The 24392-nt window shown below is 40.9% G+C and overlaps 1 protein-coding gene across 4 annotated transcripts in view; it reads left to right on the forward strand.

Moving 5' to 3' along the window:
* The first annotated feature begins 705 nt into the window (after positions 1–705).
* Positions 706–24392, forward strand: part of adck1 (aarF domain containing kinase 1) — a 123058-nt gene continuing 99371 nt past the window's right edge. For all 4 annotated transcript variants that reach the window (XM_034297449.1, XM_029125556.2, XM_029125555.2 and 1 more), the window contains exons 1-3: positions 706–781; positions 3201–3340; positions 7240–7320. In XM_034297449.1, coding sequence (XP_034153340.1) covers positions 3209–3340; positions 7240–7320 — 213 coding nt within the window. In that variant the 5' untranslated portion in view covers positions 706–781; positions 3201–3208. The remainder of the gene's footprint in view (positions 782–3200; positions 3341–7239; positions 7321–24392) is intronic.

The following is a 24392-nucleotide window of genomic DNA, read 5'->3' on the forward strand; positions in this document are numbered from 1 at the left end:
CAGGCATTTTCAGTATTCATTAATCTAGGAGATGGAAAAGTGACTAAAAAACATTGCTGTTACTCAGCATTAAATGTATGGCCTACAGAGAAAAAAATGGTCTCCCTCTGTCTCCCTTGCTTTTTGTGCGTGTATGTCACACAAGAGATGTGAGACAAGTCTATAATCGAACAGAAAAGCTTATTTTTACTTAAGGAGCATTTGAAAACAGACTTACCATCACATGTCAGTTGTTTATAAAATTTGCACCTTTACACTAGCATTTTGTTAAAATTATATTTTGCAATTAAAAAAAATATTATAAACTTACACGTTAGTTACAATTTCCTGACTGTAAACAACAAAACTCCGAACTGCCTTAAATTTATTTATGACAACAGACAATTCTATTTACTTCATCAGAGAAATAATATAAATGTTATGAAGATTTCATGCGGAATGATGTCTCTTCGCTTTAAGAAATAAAGATGTCGCTTTCTTTTTTCGTAATTTTACGTAATATTTATTTGTAGTCCAAAAATATTTATCTGTAAAAACATCACCGTAGATTCATTTGCAGATACAGGTTACTTAAATATTAGGAGATTTATTTCGTAAAATGACAACACAAATCTTTAAATGAATCGTTAAATTCATACAAATCTAGTAATTGTGCGGCGGTCATGACTTCAACATCCATAATGCCTCGCGCTTCAGCCAATCGAAAACATAAACAAGCGTTGAGGTCGAAACACGGAACCGGTTGAATGGCAGTGTGTGTGCTCATTTCTCTGTGATTAAGGTAAAAAAAAATTGAACAACATAAAAAGTACTGGTTTTCGCTCGCCCGCTATTTATTACTTGTAGTTTTTTACATAACGGATATGTTTGATGAAACTGTGCTAGCTAGTTTTCTGGTTTTCCTAATGCACATAACACTAGTCTTGCATAAACCGTGAATTCCGACAGTCCAACCACAAACATTGGTCCGTGCTATTACATAGACAACGAACGTTGGCCAACATGAGCATTATAATGGCACTAATAATTTCCGAACGAAACCGTGTACAGTAAGGTATCTATATATTTTTTGTTTCTCCAGTAGAAACGGCCGATGTAGGTGGCCAAGTCTCATTTCAGTCAAGTTTTAGTCATGGCTTTTAGAAAAGACTCACACAACTTGTTTTCCAGGAGTTGGGAATTTTACTTATAATAATAATTTTATGTGGGCAGATGTACTCAGAAATCAGTGGTTGATTCAAAGGGGAGGCATAGGCCTTTGTCCCGACTCAGAAGTCATTGATTGATTAAGGTTTAGTATAGGGACAAACACTAACCCTGGTAAGAATGTCCTTGTGAAGATTTTCAACATGGTTTCACAATTTAGAAATGACAACTTGTATACATAGGCCCCCTTCTTCAGGGTAGTATACATTTGGGAGAGTTGGCTTGAAAGATGCTCTTGGTTAGTCGAATGTGCCCTCCATGATGAAGACAATTAAATGTCTGACAAATTAGGAACATTCTCCAGGAGATAGGAGTGGTTGTGACAGCCACAGAAGACACCAGCAGAACCACAATGAGCTTCAAGGTGCAAACAAATTAATAAATACAATATATAAATATATCTCTAAATATACTAAAACTTAAGATGGCTGCTATACAGGTCTGGTAGAGCATCACCGGAGAAGATCCCTGCTGTCCGGTGGGGTCAATGGGTTGCATACTTATTATTGCATGCAAGTGATTTGTATTTGGTTAAACAAATACTAAACATACAGTGCTTGATTTGGACATTATATTAATGTGGCCCAATACTTTTGGTGCCTTGAAATTGGAAGTATAAAAATGTTGGTCTTCTCTAAATGGGGGGAAATAATTTTTAGGGTATACATTAAAATAACAGCTAAGATTCTATATTTTAACCTAATAGTAATTGTTTGATTGTTGATTAAAGGCTTCGGAGGCAAAATAATATGACTAACTTTTTATTGAGTGAATAGTGTTCATGCAGAAACATACGTGCCACAGTGTTTGGGTCCCCTATAGTATCTTATGAACAAAATGTAAATGATGTGTGTTCCCAAATAAGATTGACATTTCAAAGTTAATCTGGGTCTTTGGGATCTCTTAAGTGGTCATCCATGAAATTCTATTTCACTGGGGTATAAGTATAAGGTGACACACAGGCTTAACTTCCTTAATGATCCATCAACATGGGAAAAGCCAGAGAACAAACAAATTAAATGAGTCAAGTTTATCATTAGATTGGTACCAAAGTTTATCATTTGATTTGTACCAGATTTTGTTGTCTGATGAGTTTTTGGACAACAAACACCTGAGGTGGTTTTGATGTTAAAAGAGCCATGTTCATATGCAGAAAACAAACTAATTCCCGCTGTAAAGTATGGTGATGGATCTATGATTGTTCTAGGCTGCATTTCTTCCATAGGACCTGGGAACCTTGTTAGAAATCATAGAAACATGGACTCTACCAAGTAGATATTTTGGACCAAAACCTGTCTGCTTCTGCCATGTGGCAAAAATTGGGCCAACATGGATCTTCTAAGACAATGACACAAAGCATACCACCAAATCCACCATGACAATGTTCACTTACTATAGAATCAAGCTTTTATGAAGGCCAACACAGTTCCTGACCTAAATTCCATTAAAAACCTGTGGGGTGACCTGAAAAGGAGAGTACACAAGCAAGGACCAAGGATCTGGAGAGTTTCTGTACAGAGGAATGGTCACAAATCCTTTGTATGTGTTCACCTTCCTCATCAAGCATTATAGGAAATGGCTGAGATGTTATGTTGGCGAGGGGAGGATGCACAAAGTACTAAATGCAGGGGTGCCAATAATTGTGGCACCTGTGTTTTTCAATTATTTCTCAATATAATTTTTTTTAGCCACTAAATTAAAGTTTATATATATATTTTTTGTTATTGTAAGGTGAAGCTGATTAACAATAATGCATTTTTTTGTGGTTTGAAATCTATATAATATCTATAATTCAACTCTGCATGTTCTGTAGACCACTAGTTTGTTGAATTAATGGTATGGAAGATGGTGCTTTTGAAAATACAGTACAGATATCAGTTTACATTTGGAAACCATTTGGAATGGTTTATATTTAAGTGAACCTTCAACTGTATTTTGTTTGAGTATATTGCTGTAAAAGACCACTTGACAGACTATAGTTCCTTTTATTCTAGTGCCTGCAATGGCTGGCCGTCTTCTGAGAGTTTCATCATTTGCTACTGCAGTGGTAGCGTCATCTGGCTTCTACCTGTACAACAAAAAACTGGACTTCAATGACCTCAGCCTGGTCCGCTTTGGACGTGCTGCAGCTACGGTCAGTACATAGCCGCAAACAGAACCACACACGCCCTATTGAGGTTGGCTGGTTTTTGAAAGAAAAGCATTTATTTTGTCTGTTGGAATAACATCAGTTTGATCAGAAATACAGTGAAAACTTTGTTAATGTTGTGAATGACTACTGTTGTTGGAAATGGCAGATTTTTTATGGAATATCTACAGTGAGGGAAAATGTATTTGGTCCCCTGCTGTTTTTGTACGTTTGCCCACAGACAAAGAAATTATCAGTCTATAATTCTTATGGTAGGTTTGTTTGAACAGTCAGAGACAACAAAAATATCCAGAATAACACATGTCAAAAATGTTATAAATTGATTTGCATTTTAATGAGTGAAATAAGTGTTTGATCCCCTCTCAGTCAGAAAGATTTCTGGCTCCCTGGTGTCTTTTAGACAGGTAACGAGCTGAGATTAGGAGCATACTCTTAAAGGGAGTGCTCCTAATCTCAGTTTGTTACCAGTATAAAATACACCTGTCCACAGAAGCAGTCAGTCAGTCAGATTCCAAACTCTCCACCATGGCCAAGACCAAAGAGCTGTCCGAGGATTTCAGGGACAAGATTGTAGACCTACAAGACCATCGCCAAGCAGCTTGGTGAGAAGGTGACAACAGTTGGTGCGATTATTCGCTACTGGAAGAAACACAAAATAACTGTCAATCTCCCTCGGTCTGGGGCTCCATGCAAGATCTTACCTCGTGGAGTCGCAATGATCATGAGAACGTTGAGGAATCAGCCCAGAACTACACGGGAGGATCTTGTTAATGATCTCAAGGCAACTGGGAAACAATTGGTGAAGGACTGCAATCCTGCAGCGCCCGCAAGTTCTCCCTGCTCAAGAAAACACATGTACTGGTCTGTATGACGTTTGTCAATGAACATCTGAATGATTCAGAGGAGAACTGGGTGAAAGTGTTGTCAGATTAGACCAAAATCGAGCTCTTTGGCATTAACTCAACTCGCTGTGTTTGGAGGAGGAGGAATGCTGCCTATGACCCCAAGAAGCCCATCCCCACCGTCTAACATGGAGGTGGAAACATAATGCTTTGGGTGTGTTTTTCTGCTAAGGGGACAGCACAACTACACTGCATCAAAGGGACGATGGACGGAGCCAAGTACCGTCAAATCTTGGGTGAGAACCTCCTTCCCTCATCCAGGGCATTGCAAATGGGTCGTGGATGGGTATTCCAGCACGACAATGACCCAAAACACAAGGCCAAGGCAACAAAGGAGTGGCTCAAGAAGAAGCACATTAAGGTCCTGGAGTGGCCTAGCCAGTCTCCATACCTTAATCCCATAGATTATCTGTGGAGGGAGCTGAAGGTTCAGGTTGCCCAATGTTAGCCTTGAAACCTTAATGACTTGGAGAAGATCTGCAAAGACATGTGGGACAAAATCCCTCCTGAGATGTGTGCAAAGCTGGTGACCAACTAGAAGAAACGTCTGACCTCTATGATTGCCAGCAAGGGTTTTGCCACCAAGTGCTAAGTCATGTTTTGTAGAGGGGTTGAATACTTATTTCACTAATTAAATTGCAAATCAATTTATAAAATTTTTGATGTGCGTTTTTCAGTATTGTTTTTTTGTTATTCTGTCTCTCACTGTTCAAATAAACCTACCATTAAAATTATAGACTTATCATTTCTGTCAGTGGACAAAAGTACAAAATCAGCAGGGGATCAAATACTTTTTTACCTCACTGTACATAGGTTTACAAATTAGATTAGATTAAACTTGATTGTCATTGAACAGTACAAGTACAGTACAAAGAAAGGCAGTTAGCATCTAACCAGAAGTACCAATAGAAGAGGGCAGAAAATGTACAAGTATTAAGTATAATGTGTAAGTATAATGTAACTGAGGCCCATTATCAGCAGCCATCAGTCCTGTGTCCCAATGTCAAGTTGTGTTTGCTAATCCAAGGTTATCATTTTAAAAGGCTAATTGATCATTGGAAAATCCTTTTGCAATTATGTTAGCAAAGTTGAAATCTGTTGTGCTGATTAAAGATGCAATAAAAATGGTCTTCTTTAGACTAGTTGAGTATCTATGAGCATCAGCAGTTCTGGGTTCAATTAGAGGCTAAAAATGATCATAAACGAAGAACTTTCTTCTGAAACTTGTCCATCCATTCTTGTTCTGAGAAATTAAGGCTATTTCATGCAAAAAAATTGCCAAGATATTGAAGATCTTATACGGCCCTGTGTACTAATCCCTTCTCACAACAGCGCATTCTGTCTCTAACCAGAATAGAAAGAGTGGGAGGCCCTAGTGCACAACTGTGCAAGAGGCAAATACAATAGTGTCTAGTTTGAGAAACAGATGCCTCACTGGGCCTCAAGTGGCAGCTTTATTAAATAATACCTACAAAACACCAGTCTCAATGTCAACAGTGAAGAGGCAAAGTAAAAGCCATATCTCAGAGTGGCCAATAAAAAGAAAAGATTAAGATGGGTAAAAGAACACTGACACTGGAAAAAAGTGTTTTAGACAGAAAAATCTATGTTTCAGAAGAACATTTGTGAGACGCAGACCAAATGAAAAGGCTTTGGTGGTAGTAATGTGGGTGGTAGTAATTGTACAGGGTAAAAGGAATCCTGAAGAAGGAAGGCTGACACTCTATTTTGCAACGCCATGCCCTTTGGATGGTGCTTGATTGGAGCCAATTTCCTCTTACAGCAGGACAATGGCCCAAAGCACAGATCCAAGCTATGTTAGAACTATTTAATGAAGAGGCTGTCAGCTGGTATTGTGTCCGTAATGGAGTGGCTAGAACAGTCACCGGATCTCAAACCTATTGAGCTGTTGTGGGAGCTTCTTGACCGTATGGTACGTAAGAAGTGCCCATCAAGCCAATCCAACTTGTTGAAAGTTCTTCAGGAAGCATGGGTTGAAATATCTTTAGATTACCTCTACAAATTGACTAGAATGCCTAAGGTCTGCAAGGCTGTAATTGCTGCAAATTGAGGATTATTTGACAAAAGCAAAGTTTGAAGGGAATGTTTATCTTAACCCTTTTGAAATTTGTAATACTTTACTGAACAACTGTATAAATAATTATTTAAACTGTGCAAAGGTCTTAGACTGTCTGAGAAATTAGTTGAAAGCTATTTAACTTAAGTACTGATGATTAGCACTTAAAGGTCACTTCCATGAGGGACAGAAGGAAATCCTATGATGTCCTTGCTGAACATCTGGCAAAATCATCTGGCACCAAAGTACACACACAGTGAGAATAATTCTAACAAGAAAGTGTGTTCCAACTAAGAAACAATTCATGTTTTAAAGACCATAAATCGTTGTACAACAACCGGTGGTGGAAAGTTTGATGGATCCAAATAAATAGTTTTTGTTCTCAAAGATGCCATTATGTCAGAAGAAGAGTTGTCGAGAAGCGCGTTGGTCCCGGTCTGCTGCCTTCTGTGTAGCATGGTGGCTCTGCTGTGTTCTGTGGGTGCATTGTAGACATCGGTGTGGGCAAACTGGTCAAAATTCATGTTATTCTGAATGTTGAGATTTACAAACATATTTTGATTAATCGTATTTGGGCAGAGGACTGATTGCGGAAGACGTTTCAGCACGGTAATGACTACAAAGTACTATGCAAATTAGTGGTAAAATAAATATATAAATAGCTTTTAAGAAAATTCTCAGATGGCCTAAAATGTTTGCATGATATTTTAAAAGAAGTGTTCCATACTTTAACACATACAGGACACAGTCTGGTCAGTGTTACAAACTACACTACTGCAGTCTTCCCTCCAATCTGTTTCAGCTATGGTCAATACGCAATGTCAGCCAACCAAACTTGGGGCTGTACCTATGGTCAGTAAACAACCGTAAATATTTTGGATTTAAAATGTCTGTTTTTCCTGTAGACCATCATCATCAGCTATGACTACTTGTGTTTGAGGAACATGGAGTATGGAACCGAGGAGTACTGGGAACTCAAATCGCAGGTAAGGGCATCCGATCTACACCTTGAGTCAGCTACTGGAAACTTGGACACGTGCCTGACTAGCTCTGCATTCCCTGTTGGATTGTTGCATTGACCAAGTGCTATTGGTCAAATACATGACTACCTGGTCAAGACATGAACATTGAAATTAGTTCACAATGATGTTTTATTGTCTGCTACCACAACCCACTGTGGTTATATGATACCTCTGAATCTCTGGGCAGGTTCCACTGCTATCAAGGACTGATTTAGACCAGAGAAACCAGATGTGTGCCATTCATTATCAGGTATAACTGAAATGCAGTCGTTCAGACTAAGTATAGAAGGAGTTGAAGACCTGTTTGCCAAGAACCTTTCACCGCAGACTTCCATTGCAGCCAACCTCCGAGAGGGGGAGAAAGAAAGCACATGAGAGAGGATGAGAGCAGGTGATGCTTTTGGGGGGTTGTGTAGAGTTCAACCCTGATGCTTTGTATGAAATTTGCTTCTATGAATGAAAAAATCAGTTTTCTTTTTCCCTGCAAGTAAAAACGACACAGCTGACTTCCACCTCGTTTCTGATGCATTGATCCACCTCATAAAGCTTTTTCTGAGGCTGCACTTGATGCTGCTCCGACTCTGATAGCTGCTTTGAAGAGATTCTCCCTTTTTAGCAAATGGTGGAATTACCCGTGTCTAGAGTTTGAAAGCGGGGGTATTTTAAAAGGAAGGGAGGGTGGCTGTGGAGGCCTGAGAACGTTTGCCTGAGGTGAATTCCGTGTGTGAGAGTGTAGAAGTGTAATGGGATAAATGCTGGTGCTTAAAGGGCTCACGTGAAAGACGCGGTGTAAACACTTTAGCTGCGCCGCTCCAGATGACCCATACAAGACCCCTGTTAGTTTCCTCTGCGCCACTCTGCTCTTTCTCTCACTCTCTGTTTGACACACAACTGCACACTCCTTTTCGCTCGATTTCTCCCCCGTCACATTGACCCTGTTGCTGCGTGTCTCCCGTCATGTCCCCTTTTATCTTTTCACCAGTTATTTTTATTCTGTAATACACCGTCTTTCTCTTTCTACCCATTTTCTTTATTGTCTTTCTTTCTCTCTGTATTCCTCTCAATTTTGCTTTATTGGCCTGATGTTTCACACACCTCACGTTCTCTCTCTCTCCTCCCCTCTTCCTCAGTCTCTCTGAAGGTATTACAGTGCAGTTTTTAAACCTTCAAAGATTTTCTGACCTTTAAACTGATTTTGCGGGTGGGGGGTGGCACACACCCATGTATCCTCATACATGCCCTCATATGATTTATTCCATGTATCCTCATACATGCCCTCATATGATTTATTCCATGTATCCTCATACATGCCCTCGTGTGATTTATTCCATGTATCCTCATACATGCCCTCGTGTGATTTATTCCATGTATCCTCATACATGCCCTCATATGATTTATTCCATGTATCCTCATACATGCCCTCATATGATTTATTCCATGTATCCTCATACATGCCCTCGTGTGATTTATTCCATGTATCCTCATACATGCCCTCGTGTGATTTATTCCATGTATCCTCATACATGCCCTCGTGTGATTTATTCCATGTATCCTCACACATGCCCTCATATGATTTATTCCATGTATCCTCATACATGCCCTCGTGTGATTTATTCCATGTATCCTCATACATGCCCTCATATGATTTATTCCATGTATCCTCATACATGCCCTCGTGTGATTTATTCCATGTAACCTCATACATGCCCTCGTGTGATTTATTCCATGTATCCTCATACATGCCCTCGTGTGATTTATTCCATGTATCCTCATACATGCCCTCATATGATTTATTCCATGTATCCTCATACATGCCCTCGTGTGATTTATTCCATGTATCCTCATACATGTCCTCGTGTGATTTATTCCATGTATCCTCATACATGCCCTCGTGTGATTTATTCCATGTATCCTCATACATGCCCTCGTGTGATTTATTCCATGTATCCTCATACATGCCCTCGTGTGATTTATTCCATGTATCCTCATACATGCCCTCGTGTGATTTATTCCATGTATCCTCATACATGCCCTCGTGTGATTTATTCCATGTATCCTCACACATGCCCTCGTGTGATTTATTCCAAGTATCCTCACACATGCCCTCGTGTGATTTATTCCATGTATCCTCACACATGCCCTCGTGTGATTTATTCCATGTATCCTCACACATGCCCTCGTGTGATTTATTCCATGTATCCTCACACATGCCCTCGTGTGATTTATTCCATGTATCCTCACACATGCCCTCGTGTGATTTATTCCATGTATCCTCATACATGCCCTCGTGTGATTTATTCCATGTATCCTCATACATGCCCTCGTGTGATTTATTCCATGTATCCTCATACATGCCCTCGTGTGATTTATTCCATGTATCCTCATACATGCCCTCGTGTGATTTATTCCATGTATCCTCATACATGCCCTCGTGTGATTTATTCCATGTATCCTCATACATGCCCTCGTGTGATTTATTCCATGTATCCTCATACATGCCCTCGTGTGATTTATTCCATGTATCCTCATACATGCCCTCGTGTGATTTATTCCATGTATCCTCATACATGCCCTCGTGTGATTTATTCCATGTTGCCGAAGACACCTTCAAAGTACAAAATACTGCTTTAAAAAAAGCAACACTCTGTAAGGTCAAAGTCGCTCACCTTTGCTGGTGCGTGTGTGTGCATGCGTGCGTGTGTGTGTGTGCGTGTATGTGCTCCACTAGAGGGGTGCGATGAACCCTGAAGAGCACGGTTCAACACGACTGCCTCGGCCGGGGTGGGTATGTTTGTGTGTGTGTGTGTGTGTCTGCATGGAGGGATATGCACACACATACACACACACACGCACACACACACTCACTCACACCCTCTGGGACCTCTGGTCAAGGCTGGCTACACACACTGATTACAATTAGTCCAGAGAGGAGGTCTGTTGCCTAATTATGATGAAGCCATGGTTGTGTGTGTGTGTCTGTGTGTGTGTGCGCGCAAGCGTCATTCTGACTGTTTACCTTCATTATGATGCCCTATAATCTTCTGTCAATATACGGAGCAGAGGAGTAAACTGCAACATTTTTACAGTTGTAATGCTCACTTCTGTGATTGCCTGAAATGTCTTCATCCTGTGGCTTTATTTCACGGACAATCACCCAGAAATAGGAAGGAGATGTTGTATTAACTCAAAGCCTAGCCCCCTATTGTATGTGTGCATGTAGGTATTCAGCTTTGGAACTTGTAGGTTGTCTATTCTGTACAGTTCAATAGGTTTTTAATTGTGTAGATTGGATAGCGTGAACATTTGTACAGCGTTTCGGTTGCATAATATGTGCAATTACTTAGCTTGTGGTTTCATTAGCATAAGCATTCGTACAGCTCATTTATTCGTGTAGAATGGGTACGCTTTTAATGCCTACCGTGTACGTTCCTATAGCATGTAGCTTGACATTTGTAGCTTGTGTAGTCAGTCGTGCTGTTCCAGACATTGCATTGCTGTAGTGTGTTGTTGAGTTACTGTGCAGTGGGGTGTTGGTGTTCAGGTGTTGTTAGCTCTAGTGTGTCATTGACTCAGATGTTGGGATTCCGAGGTGCTGTGTTCACTACTAACTGGCCTGTGTGAATTTTTAGTTAATGAGCTTGGTTCCACACAGTTAGCCTTCTCTCACTTTCCCCCACACACAGAATCTCACTCTACCTTTCTCCTCTCTCTCTCCATCACTCTCTCTCACTGTCTCTCTGTAGAACAGGGGCCAGCTGCTCTGCGCTCTTGTTGAAGAGGTTTTGTCAACAGCCACTTACCCAAGCCAGCCACTCTGACTCTCTCTGGCAGCAGGCCTCATCAAAGGTTGCCTGGAGCACTGAGGGCCATTCACTGACAATTACAACCATACACCGCCAGGCAGCCAAGGGATAAGTTGGGGCCACTTGAAGGAGCTAGCTATGTATTATTAGTCTTTATTTGGGAGGGGTGGGCAATTGCGACCACGGGGTGGGGGCTGCATGTCTTTGATGTCTTGTATGGGACGAGATTTTCCTGCTATGTATGTGACATGAAGAGGATAGTCTTGGGGCTCTAAGGGGTGTTTACTGTAGACCTCATACATATAAGGATAGAGAAAGTTAAGTGGGGAAGGGATAAAGGACGGTTTGTTAGTGTCAAGTGGGCAGATGCACTGGTTTGATGTCTGGTGAACTGTAAATAGCTAGGCCAACAAACATCAGTGGTTACCTTTGGACAGAGATTAACCTTATAAAACTGACGGCTCTGGGCTTAGCAGCTTTGTGTAGGACCGAGTCCGCCTTGGCATGGGATATGGACTTACCCACAACCGAAAAACCACAAACCAAAAAAAAGATAAACCATGGACTGAGAAGTGAAACCTCAGTGGTGTCCTTTTTTCCTCATCCCTCCTTCCATTAGCTCCCTCAAGCATATTCCTTTTTTTTTTCTTTCTTTCTTTTTTTTTACAGCAGACAAGTCAATTGTCAGCGAAGTGAACAAGGGAAATGGCTGTCCTTGTCACTTGTGGGAGAGGGAGAGAGCAAAAACTAGAAATCATAATGTAATTTAGTCTTCGTCTGGGACTCCTGGTAGAGCCTTTAAGCCTTAAGCAGTTTTTACTGCCATGTCACCGTGGTTACACACACAGAGGCAGCTTAGGGTATAAGAATCAGCCTAGTCAGCAGTTGCTTGGGAACAAGGAAGGAGATATGTTAACACTAGGGGTGAGACAGGAGGGGGAGACGAGCGGTGACTTACTTAAGATGGCCGCCTGGGAATATCAGCGTCACTGCAGGCTCTGGTGGAAAAAGTCTCCTGCCAGTCACGGCTATTTGCTCACACAGGAGCCTTTTACAGGCTATTGATTTGTTGAGTGTCGTGTCTGTCAGACACTGTTTTTAAAGCTCTACTGCTTTCAGCCGTAAACAGTCTTTACTGCCAGGCTACGTATTGTTTTGCCTCCACTGTGTACGGGTCTTTCCCCAGTGTGTCCTGAGACACTGTGTGACCATGTAATCTCGCTCCCACCTCTTTTAAGGCCCATGTATAGACTAGACCTTTTGGGAAGCATTTGTTATAAACACCCAGACTCTCTGACACTTACACACACAGACACACACTGACAGAAAATCGGGTCAGAGCAGTAAGTTATTGGCACTCTGGGCTGGTGTGATTACGAGCTGTACACCTGCTTTTACGGTGACGACAACAAGGGCAGTACTTAGAACAGCTTAGTGCTACAATATATGTATTAATAGCTATACTCCCAGTTTGCAGTGATCCTTAGACCAGAAAGGGCAAAGTTACCCTTAAATGCTCCCTCACATGCTGATGTTTAAGCAAATTTGTCCAAGTTAAAGCAACTCCACATATTCTTCTGAATCCGCCAATCATAATCATTTATAAAAAATTCCAGTAACTTCTAAGCTTCTGGTTTGTTATTAGTCAGGCAGCAGGCAGGCCGCAGTCAGGCCGCAGGCTAGCATCTTTAGCGTCTAACCAGATCAAATCCCTAGATGGCAAATAGAAAAGTTTACATTTTGTCTCTGAACATAGCATTTACTTAAAATGTCTAATTCGCTATTTCATGAGATGGTCTACAAAATGCTTAACGTGTACATGTAAAATGTTATCTTTTAAAGCAAACTAGCCACCTTTGTATAGCTGGCTGCATATTAGCTGCCTGTTGTTTTTATTGTTACGGTAAAAGTCTTTCTTCTCAAGCATGCTTGAAGCTTATTACTGTAAAGTGATTTCTCTGGACCGCACCAATAGAAAAAGTGTCAATCCTCATGCTCTATTCTGACACAGGTTGGTAGGAAGGGCCAGTCTACTTGAGCAAAGGCTTTTAATGCATTAAAGGTCATTGTTCTGTTGCAAGATGCATGTTTGGTTCAGCTTCAGCTTTTTGACAGTTGGCTTTACATTCTACTCTAGAATAATTTTCTACAATATGGAAATCATGTTTGACTCAATGATGTCAAGTTGGTAATGCCCTGAGGAAGCAACCCCAAACCATAATGACACCACCTTTATGCTTCATGGTTGGGCAGAGTTTGAGCAGAGTTTAGTTTTTACCATGACAGCTGACAATGCGGTGTTGTCGGGCTAACATAATTCGTTTCTTGATATTCTTGTTTGAGAGCAGAGGCTTCCTCCTTCCCGGCCTCCCATGTAGGACACGTTTGTGCAGACCCTCTCTGACAGTTTAGTCATGCACTTTGCACTTGTCCCTAGACTGATTACAGGGTAATGACATCAATGTGCCGTTTTGTTATTTGGGTTAACTATCCCTTTAACACTAATTGCTCTTGTAAGCTGCTTAAATTACTTAAATGCAAAAAATAACATGAAATCACTAATCATGTGGTTATCTGTCCTCATGACTGGATGCTCTTTATCCTAAAGTTACGTTTACACTACTTCCAGGGCAAGAGCTAAAACATCGGAGCCCTATTCACTTTCAATGATGGGTAGCAAAGTGGGCCAGGGCACTAGTTGGCGATGCGAGCATGTGGTGAAAAGCAAGGAAATTGTTCATATACTTTTAGGGAGATGACTGGAAGTCATTATTACCGTGCATTGCTTTTGTTATCGATACTTTGTCAGTGTTGTTTGATGGGACTAGCTTAGCAATGGCTTGACTTAACACGACAACCTGAACCTGATTGGTTGACTGCTGGCTGGATTGTTATACGTATACATGTGCCTACATTCAATGACCAGCGTGTTTCCATCTCCTCCACCTCTTATTGAATCTGGCTTTTTAAAACTTTATGCAAATCCCCAGTGATTCTCATTGGGCACAGACCAATCACGTTTTTTTTACAGGGTCCAACTGTAATGTTTTTTGTAAAAATCGGTGAACATCTGTTTTGTCAATCACAGGTTTATTTTTTACGACAAAAGTTAATAGAAAATGGAGCATGAACTAAAAGAGTTGATAGTAGCAATGATTAGTTTCCACACTCTCTATGATGTGACACGATAGCCATGAGTTTCCCTCTTGTTTTCTTCTAATATTTGTGATGAGAAGATAATTAAATCATTTGGTCCCATTTGATAAATCATATGGATTTTTCATTGACTTCAAGAATCTTGACCAATTTTCATATTATCCTATGAGAAGAAAAACAATTTGATTACCTTTCTAATATTAGGTTAACTAGGATTTGTAATAATATTAAAATAAAAGATTCAGTTATTACATACTTGAGTGAATACATTTCATAGATTGGATGGACATATATGTTTATTGCAGCCATCATCCATTTAGTTACCTGAGGTTTCTTCATATGTCTGTACTATATTCAATGCTACAAACAAAGGCTGCTTCCACGCCTGCAAGTGAGCAACTCTAGGCGACTCTGGCGTGGCTATCTGTATTTTTGTGTTATTTAGATGCAGCCTAGCTATGGTTCTCCCACAGCATGTGTGTGGACTGGCTGATCCATGTGAGAGAAACCTCCAGCTTCTGACCTGAGGGATTCTGGTTAAGACAGAGTGACACTTGTTTCCTTACGAACATACTTGCACAGAGACTAGCATTGTTGAATAGGAACTCACAAATACCTGCACGTTTTTGGGCAGTTTCTCTTGTGCATCCTATATATATGACCGTTAGAACATGAAATACACACACTCCAGCTCCGACCCAGCAATAGTACATCTTACATCATCTAAGTAATAACTCCATCTATGAACTGATAAGATGGCTGCCCTAGTTGTTGTCATGTGATTAATGACTTTAGGCTGGTAGAGAGTGACCAGACCAAGGACAGACTATACAGTACTGAAGCTCTCCCATTCTCATTACCAGTAGTGATGCCCCATTTTGTAAGGCCTCATTTGTCACTGTGCTTTTAAAAAGTTGTCCTTATTTAGAAGTAGGGTGATATATATAGGTGGATTTTTGGTTGTAAAATGCCAGTTAGGAAAAGGTAATCTAAGGTCAACTAATCGATAAAGATCAATAACGTCGATAATAAAAATAGTTGGTAATGAATGTTAATATCGATTAGTTGGCTCAACACGAGATGCAGCCACAAATAACTTTTTGAAAGATGGCGGAGGCTGTAGCTACGACCAAAAACTTTAAATGTCTGGGACCACTTTACGTTTAAGCATTCAAAATTAACCCATTAGTGTTAATTTGGTGAGTTCTATTTCTCTGCCACAGAACTTTTGAGGCATTTAAATACATTAGTTTCCATTAACATTTACAGTATCAGTCAAAAGTCTGTCAACCAGCTTCATGATACCCTGCAATGCTTTTCTAACAGTAGGGTTGCCAGAATTCATTGATTGTAAACTGTTTAATCATCTGTGGACTCTCTATACAACCCTATCTGTAAACCGACCCTCCTAAACCCATTTTTGCCTGCACACTGTTATTAAAAAATAGCCCAATTGTGCGGGAAACCACCCCATCTGGCAACACTGTCCAACTATTGAAAATGATATTATGATAACCCTTTAGCACATTTTTATTTATTTTATAACTACTGACTACAGTAATTTTAATGAAGGCATTGTAAAAGCAGAAGAAAAACACTGACCACTTTAATTTATTTTAAATAAAGAAATAAAAATTCTATCCAATTAATTGATTAATCGAAGTAGTAATTTAAATATTGATCGATTATCAAAATAGTTGTTAGATTTCAGCCATGGATCATTGATTTGTTAGTTACAACATTACTCCGTCATTATGTCTGACACCACTGACCAGATTCAGACCAAACTTTGCTGAATAATTCATCTTGCAATACAGATCCGCAAGATAACTTAAAAAAAAATGAGCAAGGCGGCAACTTATTGTTGCTTGTCTTCGGACCAGATTGCCCATTATAAAATCCTATTCAGTTAATAATGTGGTCTGGACTGGATTATCTTTGACCTTAGGATCTATGTCTACATATTTTCATTAGTTTGCGAACAGTGTATCCTATTGTTAGAGAAACTGTGTGTGTCTCTGTGTGTGTTCAGTGTATGCGCAGCGGCTGTTGGTATCTGTGTAAATGACAGGATCAACCGGAAAGACAACCAAGCCCCTGCAGAGACTAAATTAACCAGTGATGTAGTGTATCTGGACCTTATTAAACAAACAGCACTGGCCCACCAGGGGCCGTCAGGGGCCTCTAAATGGAAATCAATAGTGAATATCAATCACAGAGGGACTGTGAGGGGGGTATAAACACGACACTGCCCACCGGCTGACCTCCTCTCAGTACCAGCTGCCTCCCACGCGGGAAAGAGACAATTTCACACACAGTGTGGCGAGGGCGTGTTGCTATTCTGTATGTGTGTCTTTGTCTGGTTGCGTGTGTGTGTGTGTGTGTGTGTGTGTGTGTGTGTGTTTGTTATTGTACATTCCTATTGTGTGTGTGTGTGTGTGTGTGTAAACAAGCTTCTGCCCAGATAAAGCTAATGGGGGGTAATTAATCTGCGTGAATGCAGAGTGCTGAGTTGTGGGAAGTTGTTTTTGCTGGGCTGCTGAAAATCAAAAAAAATACTGTGGAGATTGGCATGATGTCTATGTTGGGTGATACCTTGTCAAGGTGATAATGAGCTGTTAGCGTGCGTGGATAGTATTTTTCAGCATAATATAATCATTTTAGATTAATTAAGGATCGTGTGTTTGTATGTGTGTGTTGATTTTGCAGTGGAACGTACTGCCGCAACCAAATTATTCAAATACCAAGCTCATTTGGATGACCATAAGCCTTTAGATGACCCTCGGACCCAACTGTTCTCCAAAAGGATCAGCAGCATCCTTGGATCACTGCACTGCTGCAATATATACCCGACAGTTTTGGCCATAACTCAAGCCTTGGAAGAGTTTTACTTAACGTGTCTCCAGTGTATTGGAAACTCAACAAACAACCCGACAGGACACATCACTTGGCTCTGTTCATATTAAAACACTGAGTTACCCCACAGACCAGTTCCGGTCCCTAGCGTACGCCGCTGATTAGAAGAGTAAGCAGAAGACGAAGAGCAGTCGACGCATCATCAAAACGCTGAGTAGAGGACGAGGCGACGACGCTGGCCGATGCAGATAGCATTATCTCTTGTGGGATTATGCAGTCCTCAACACTTTCTTCCTCTGGTTTTCCAAGACACATGGAGGGCCTCTGGCTCGGGGAATACAGGCTCCTCTGCTATTAGCATCTCATTACCCACGACGCCACCAGCTGATTGGCAAATTAAATGTAGCTTACTTAGCCCTCATGAATAATGCTTGAAGGATACTGGCTACTGTAGTGGAAGGGGGTATGGGTTGGTGTGTGTGTGCATGTTTGTGTAACTGTATGTTTGTGTGTGCGTGTGGGTTGTGGGGGGTTGCAGATGATTGGGTAAAGGCAGTGAACTTTACGCCTCTACCACTGTGCATGTTGCAGAGATGCCCACTAGCATAGAACAACATAGTTGTCCCGCCATACAATGTGGAGCTTAGCACTGGGTTTAAGACACCAAGGTGGTATTTTTGACCGAAATAACAGCGCCTACGTCAGCTGCCCTTTTACTATGCAAATGTGATCAATATGAAGAGAAGGGGGCCGGGTCTGTGATTCAATTGCATTTTCTTCTATTTGCTTCTTTTTCATTCCTTTCAATTCCAAGCCAATGTAAGAAGTACTCTTGGTACATTTGAATCTATCTGACAGAGAGGAGTGTTGAAGGGAGACGACGGGAGATCGGCCGAGGGAAAAGCAGCGGTTGATTACTATGCTGAGAGATGAGAAATGCACCCTGGGTACCCGGGAAATAGCGAGCGTGCCAGAAAGTCACACAGATGTTTCATTGTTTCACTCGTCTTCAGAAAATCAGTGCTGTTTTAAAGAGAGGGCTGCACCAGAGAACAAGAGAGAGAGGGAGGAAGGGGAAAAGAGCAGAGAAAGCGCTGTCACAGAGAGAGGGGACAAATGGAGCTGATTCCTGTTTTCTCACATATGCTGGGAAAACGGCAGCCGCATAAACGAGACTGATTTTCTATTTTCAGGGCGGCCATTTTGAAGGGGGCTGTTTTCAAAAAATGCCCATGATTCACTCCACACATCTGTGGTGTGTTTCGTTCTAATTGAACACACAACACCCTCTCAGTGGGGGGAAGGTAAGAGACACTCGTAATGCCTCTTCTGCTGTCAACTAGAACCCGACCCAGCCATTAAAACAAACACGGGCCCCGAAAGGAAACACGTCTCAAGCAAGGTTCTGAAATGAGGAGAAAGCCATTGGTTTTGTTTTCCCTGTTGGGAAGGTAATGACACGGTTGCAGGCACAGTCTACATGAGATGCTCCAGTCATGTGAAGCGCCCCACAGGCGGTGGCTGGACTCAAAGGAGACCACAGCTGATTGGTTGGGATTCTATGTTGGAGAGACGCCGGTCTCTTGGGGTTCGATTTACTCTATCCCCACGAACCACGCGCCTACGCATGTTTTGTGCTTTAATCCAGGTGTTCATGGAGTTGCACTGACAAAATGACACTGACACGAATCCCATTGAACATCAGCGGGGAGACCTGAAGATCTCTGTTCACCAATCCTCTCCATTAGGGATGCACAGATATTATCGGCCAGAAATTGGTATTGGTTGATTTTAGAAGAATCCGTTTGCTCATCATGTGTCCGATTGTTTTATTTTTATTATTTTTGTCTCTGTTGCAGTTTTGTTGATTAGGTCTAATACCTTATTGACTGCATTTATATCCAGGCATTGTGTAATTTACAATTGCAGAAAGAGTATTAGTGATATTTATGGTATACATTTTTCATGAGTTTTCAGTCTTTTTTGCATTTGTTGAAATTGGCAGCGTCATCAGAATTTTTATTTTTTTTAAAGCCAGAGTACATGTGTACAGATATGACAAAACATTGGTATTGACCTCTGCTGACTGTATTTAGAATAAGAATATCGTCCCTAAGCACAGTGCGAAGACAATGTAGGAATGGCTTTTGGACAAGTCTGTGAATGTCCTTGAGTGGCTCAGCCCGAGCCCACACTTGAACCCGATCAAACACTCCTACATTTTCATCAGGTCTCTGTGCAGTACGCAGCAGCAAAAGAGAAAGGGGGAGCAATTATTCCGCTATTAATGTGCTAGCTAAACAAAAGAAAATGTATGTGATTTTACAAGCAGGTGACACCAGTAGCCTTAGTTGGAGGAATGAGAGGCAATATCTTTAAAAATTCATGCTCGGTTATTGTTTTTTATACCAAGTGTGAAGAGGCTTGATAGTGAAATTGGATGAGCTACAGAATGGACCAGAGAGAGGGAGGGACTACTGGCAAACTGGATTTGACCAAAAGTGGCTTGAAATTGACAGACTGAAGATATAAAACACATCACATGTTGAGGGGGATTACCTTTAATTGATGGCTTAGACCTACTTGTTTTATTTTGTACTTCTCTATAGCAGAATGTGTAGATTTGTGGTAATAGCACTACATTTCACGAGTTGAATTGGATTCAGAAAACTGTGCCACGTAGGTGATTTATCCGAATCTTAGACAGCACATTTTTGCCAAACTACTGTTGATCTTCCAAGCGGTTTGTACAAATGTACATTCTGTTATGTTACTTGTTCAAGTGCTGGAAATACACTATAAAGATGAGAGTGTAGGTCCAATGGGTATACAACAAATGATGTGCCAAAATAAATGTAGCTACTGTAAATTAGCCCCTATACGGGAGCATAGAATTATTTTAAGAGGTACTTTCATAAAACAAATATGAATTTCATAGAACAGACCGCAACTTTTATATCCAGATGACAAATGAAATGATAAAACATGAACCTAAGGTGAATTAAATTGAATCCATGCAGTCAAGCTAAGACCTTAGATAATAATGATCTAGAAGTAGCAGCATCTCTATATTTATGAAGTATCTGTTATATGTAAAAACAAAAGAAGTCTGTTATATGTTAATGTCAGTTTGAGTATTAATAGTCAAGCTGGTTTATTATTTTCTTTAGCTGTTATTTTACCAGGTAAGCATGGGAACAGATTCTTACAGCAACAGCCTGGGAGTAGTTAGGGTTTACTGTCAAGGACAAAACTACAGGGTGTTTCGCCTTGTCGGCTCTGGGATTAAAACCAGCGACCTTTCATTTACTGGATCAACACTCTTGATCATAATACAACCCTGTCACCCCAAATAGCTGAAGTTGTCCACTGACTGTCCTTCCGGAAGGATCCATCCATCTCTCTGCACACATTCACCTTTACCCTGAGCGAATGTCGTCTTCTATGTCAGTCAGTTCGATAAAAGCTCAGATCGTATTGACTCTGCACTACATTGCTCATTCGTTAGGCTGTTTGGATGGTTTTAGTCTTAATTGATTGTCTTATCCCTATTGGATTTTTTTTCTACAGTTATTAATGAGAAACATTAGTTGGTAGAGCGGGCTGGCAGTCTCCGATGGGGCTGTGTAAGAGTCAGTAACTCTTTGTGTGTGATTGCCGCCCCTGTGTACAGAGTACCTTCAGAAAATATTCAGGCCTCTTCACTTTTTCCACATTTTGTTGACATTTTTCTAAATCATTAAATGTATTTGTTGCCATCAATCTACACACAATACCCCATAACGACAAAGCAAAAACACATTTTTATAAATATGTGTGAATTTATAAAAAATAAATATAAGTAATATAATTATACACATGAATATAACTATTCAGACCATTTATTTGGTCATTTGTAGAAACACCTTTGTCAGGTTTAAAGTCTTCTTGGGTTTTCTTTTACCAACTTTGTACGCCCGGATTTGGTCAGTTTCTCCTATTCTGCCTTTTAGGGTTTCTTAAGCTCTGTCACATGGGATGTGGGGTGTTGATGAACTGATATTAAGGTCACCCCGCCAATGCCACCCCGCCAGTCTCAGTAGTCTGAGATTTGGCTGGGCCACTCAAGGATATTCACAGACTTGTCCTAAAGCCACTCCACTGTGGTCTTGGCTGTGTGCTTGGGACATTGTCGTGCTGAAAGATAATTCTTTGCCCCAGTCTTAGGTGCTTGTGTGCTCTGGATCAGGATTTCTTCAAGGACCTCTCTGTATTTTCCCTCCTACCCTATGGTTGTGTGGGTACAAATGCCAATTCAAAATGTTTGAGGCAAATTGAAGTAGTAAGGTAGCATGTGCAACCGGGGATGTAGAAATCGCAGCAATGAGGTCCCAGAGGTAGACATGTATATGTAACAACAGTAAAAATGCAGTGGGGTATGGTTAGTGATGGGTCACAGAGTTCAGCGGGGTTGCAGCAGATGGAAAGAAACTATTCCTGAGCCTGCTGGTGTGGGACCGAAGAGACCTGTACCGCCTGCCTGATGGTTAGAGGGCAAACAGTTTGTGGCATGATTTTGAAGGGTCCCTGATGATGCCGTGCGCCCTGTGCAGACACTGCTTGCGCTGTCTGGAGGTCTACGATGGCTGGGAGCTTCGTACCCGGGATGTGCTGGGCGGGTTTCACCACCCGTTGCAGGGCCTTCTGGTCGGCTACTGAGCAACCGCCAAACCACAATGTGGCACAGTTAGTCAGAATGCTCTCTTTTGTGCAGCGGTAAAAGTTCAGGACAGGCAGGCCTATTTCAGTGTCCTCAAAAAGAACAGGTGCTTGGCCTTTTTGAACAGGGCTGAGGTGGTATTACCGATATCATCATACCGGTATCATCATGGTATTGCCGAGGTCACGAGCGGTACTTTGTTTTTGGCAGACGTAGGGCTTGGCATTCCAGCCTAATAGTTCGATTTTGGTTTCATCAGACCAGAGAATCTTTTTTTCTCATGCTCTGTGTCCTTCAGGCGGCATTTTATATGGCTTTCACTCAGGAGTTTACCTCTAGCCACTTTACCATAAAGGCTTGAATGATGGAGTCCTGCAAAGGTGGTTGTCTTTCTGTCAGGTTCTTCCTTCTCTGCAGAGAAACTCTGAAGCTTAGAGGTCTGAGAGCTCTGTGTACTTCATGGCAAATTTTTTTCTTTGACATGCAATCTTAAGTGTGGAACCTAATATGGACAGGTGTTTGCCTCTATAAATTGTGTTCAATCTGTTCAATTTGCCTGAGGTGGACTCCAGTCAAGTTCTAGAGACATCTCACGGGGGAGTGAAGTATACAGGATGCTCGATTTAGATGTCATGGCAATGGGTCTGAATACATACAGTATGCACTCAAGATATTGTTTTGTCATTATGGATTATTTTATGTAGCTGATGGCAAAATATATTTAATTATACATTAAGCTTAGAACACAACAAAATGTGTAGGAAGTGTAGAGGTCTGATACTTTTCCCACAAAGATAGTAAAACCTGACAAAAATTACCAAAAAAGTTTTTTGGCAGGTTACTATCAGGAGAAATTAGATTTGGCTTGAGGATTAAGTTTCGGAAAAAACAATCGTGCGTGTGTCTTTCAGACAGAGAGATATTGGGAATTGAAGATGTGGCTTCTCTACCATTTAGGTTATTTGGAAGATGCTTTGGAAAGGTGTCAAAAGTCTATGAACAATTTCCTTCATCACAGACTCATAATATTAATACCAATCAATTTCAAAAATCTTATTTCTTTCAAAATAAATAACACTTACCAGCGTCATAGCTGACTGTAAGCTGTTTGTCTCATACTAAACTGAATACAGATCTGGTTAGTGAGCAATTCATGTAGGATTCGGAGAGAGAGATATAGAGAGAGATAACGCTTGTAGTACTTCACAAAGCTTGCAAGATGGCAACATCAAGCATGCTCTTTGCTTTCTTCGCCACCAGAGGGCAGCACTGACCACAGTCCTCTGTTGTGAAAGCATTATGTTGCCCGGGAAAAAATATGTTGGAGAGAGAGAGATGCAGAGTGGGAGAAAGAGAATGAGAGAGAGAGAAAGTTAGATGGGCTGCTGTAAGCATTGATATGCCTGTGTGCTTTTATTGTGCAGCAGGCTGTCCAGATTTAACTTGTGTCATAAAGGGACATTATGTAAATAGAGAGAAATATGTACTTCAACAGTCCAGTTTAGAGACACCCACTCATGCAAGGGTGTCTTCATTTTTACTATTTCCCCATTGTACAATAATAGTGAAGACATCAAAACTATGAAATAACACAAGGAATCATGTAGTAAACAAAAAAGTGTTAGACAAAAAATCATAATACATTTATGTTTTAGATTCTTTAAAGGAACCTCCCTTTGCCTTGATGACAGCTTTGCACCCTTTTGATCTGTTCTCAACCAGCAGGTAATCACCTGGAATGCTTTTCCAACTGCCCAACAAGACTTTCCCACATATGCTGAGGACGTGTTGGCTTTTCCTTCACTCTGCTGTCCAACTCTTCCCAAACCACTTCAATTGGGTTGAGGTCAGTTGACTGTAGAGGCCAGGTCATCTGATGCAGCACCTTCATTCTCATTCTTGGTCAAATAGCCCTTATACAGTCTGGAGGTGTGTTTGGTCATTGTTCTGTTGAAAAACAAATTATTGTCCCCCTAAATGCAAGCCAGATGGGATGGTGCATCGCTGCAGTAGGATCTGGTAGCCATGCTCGTGGGTGTGCCTTACATTTTTAAATCAAACAGTGTCACCAGCAAAGCACCAACACACCTTCACACCTCCTCCTCCATGTTTCACAGTGGGAACCACACATGCAGAGGTCACCCATTCACCCACCCTGCATCTCAGAATGGCAGGGCCTGTTGAACCTAACATTTCTAATTTGGACTCATCAAACCAATGCACAGATTTCCACCGGTCTATTGTCCATTTCTCATGTGTATTTTGGTTTATTTAACACTTTTGGTTACTACATGATTCCATTATTTCATATGTCTTCAATATAACTGTACAATGTGGAAAATAATAATAAGAAAATACTCTTGAATGAGTGATATATTCAAAACTTTGACTGGTATTGTACAACTCCCAAACTTTAAGGCCTCACAGCCAAGATATTTCTTTCAACAAGTCGGCGCAGTTCAGCAGTGCTAGCAAACCCCGTTCAGGCAGCCCACATAAATACTTTTCTTAATTTTTCTGTC

This window comes from Esox lucius, chromosome 15 (genome assembly GCF_011004845.1).
Source record: "Esox lucius isolate fEsoLuc1 chromosome 15, fEsoLuc1.pri, whole genome shotgun sequence".
Classification (NCBI taxonomy): Eukaryota; Metazoa; Chordata; class Actinopteri; order Esociformes; family Esocidae; genus Esox; species Esox lucius.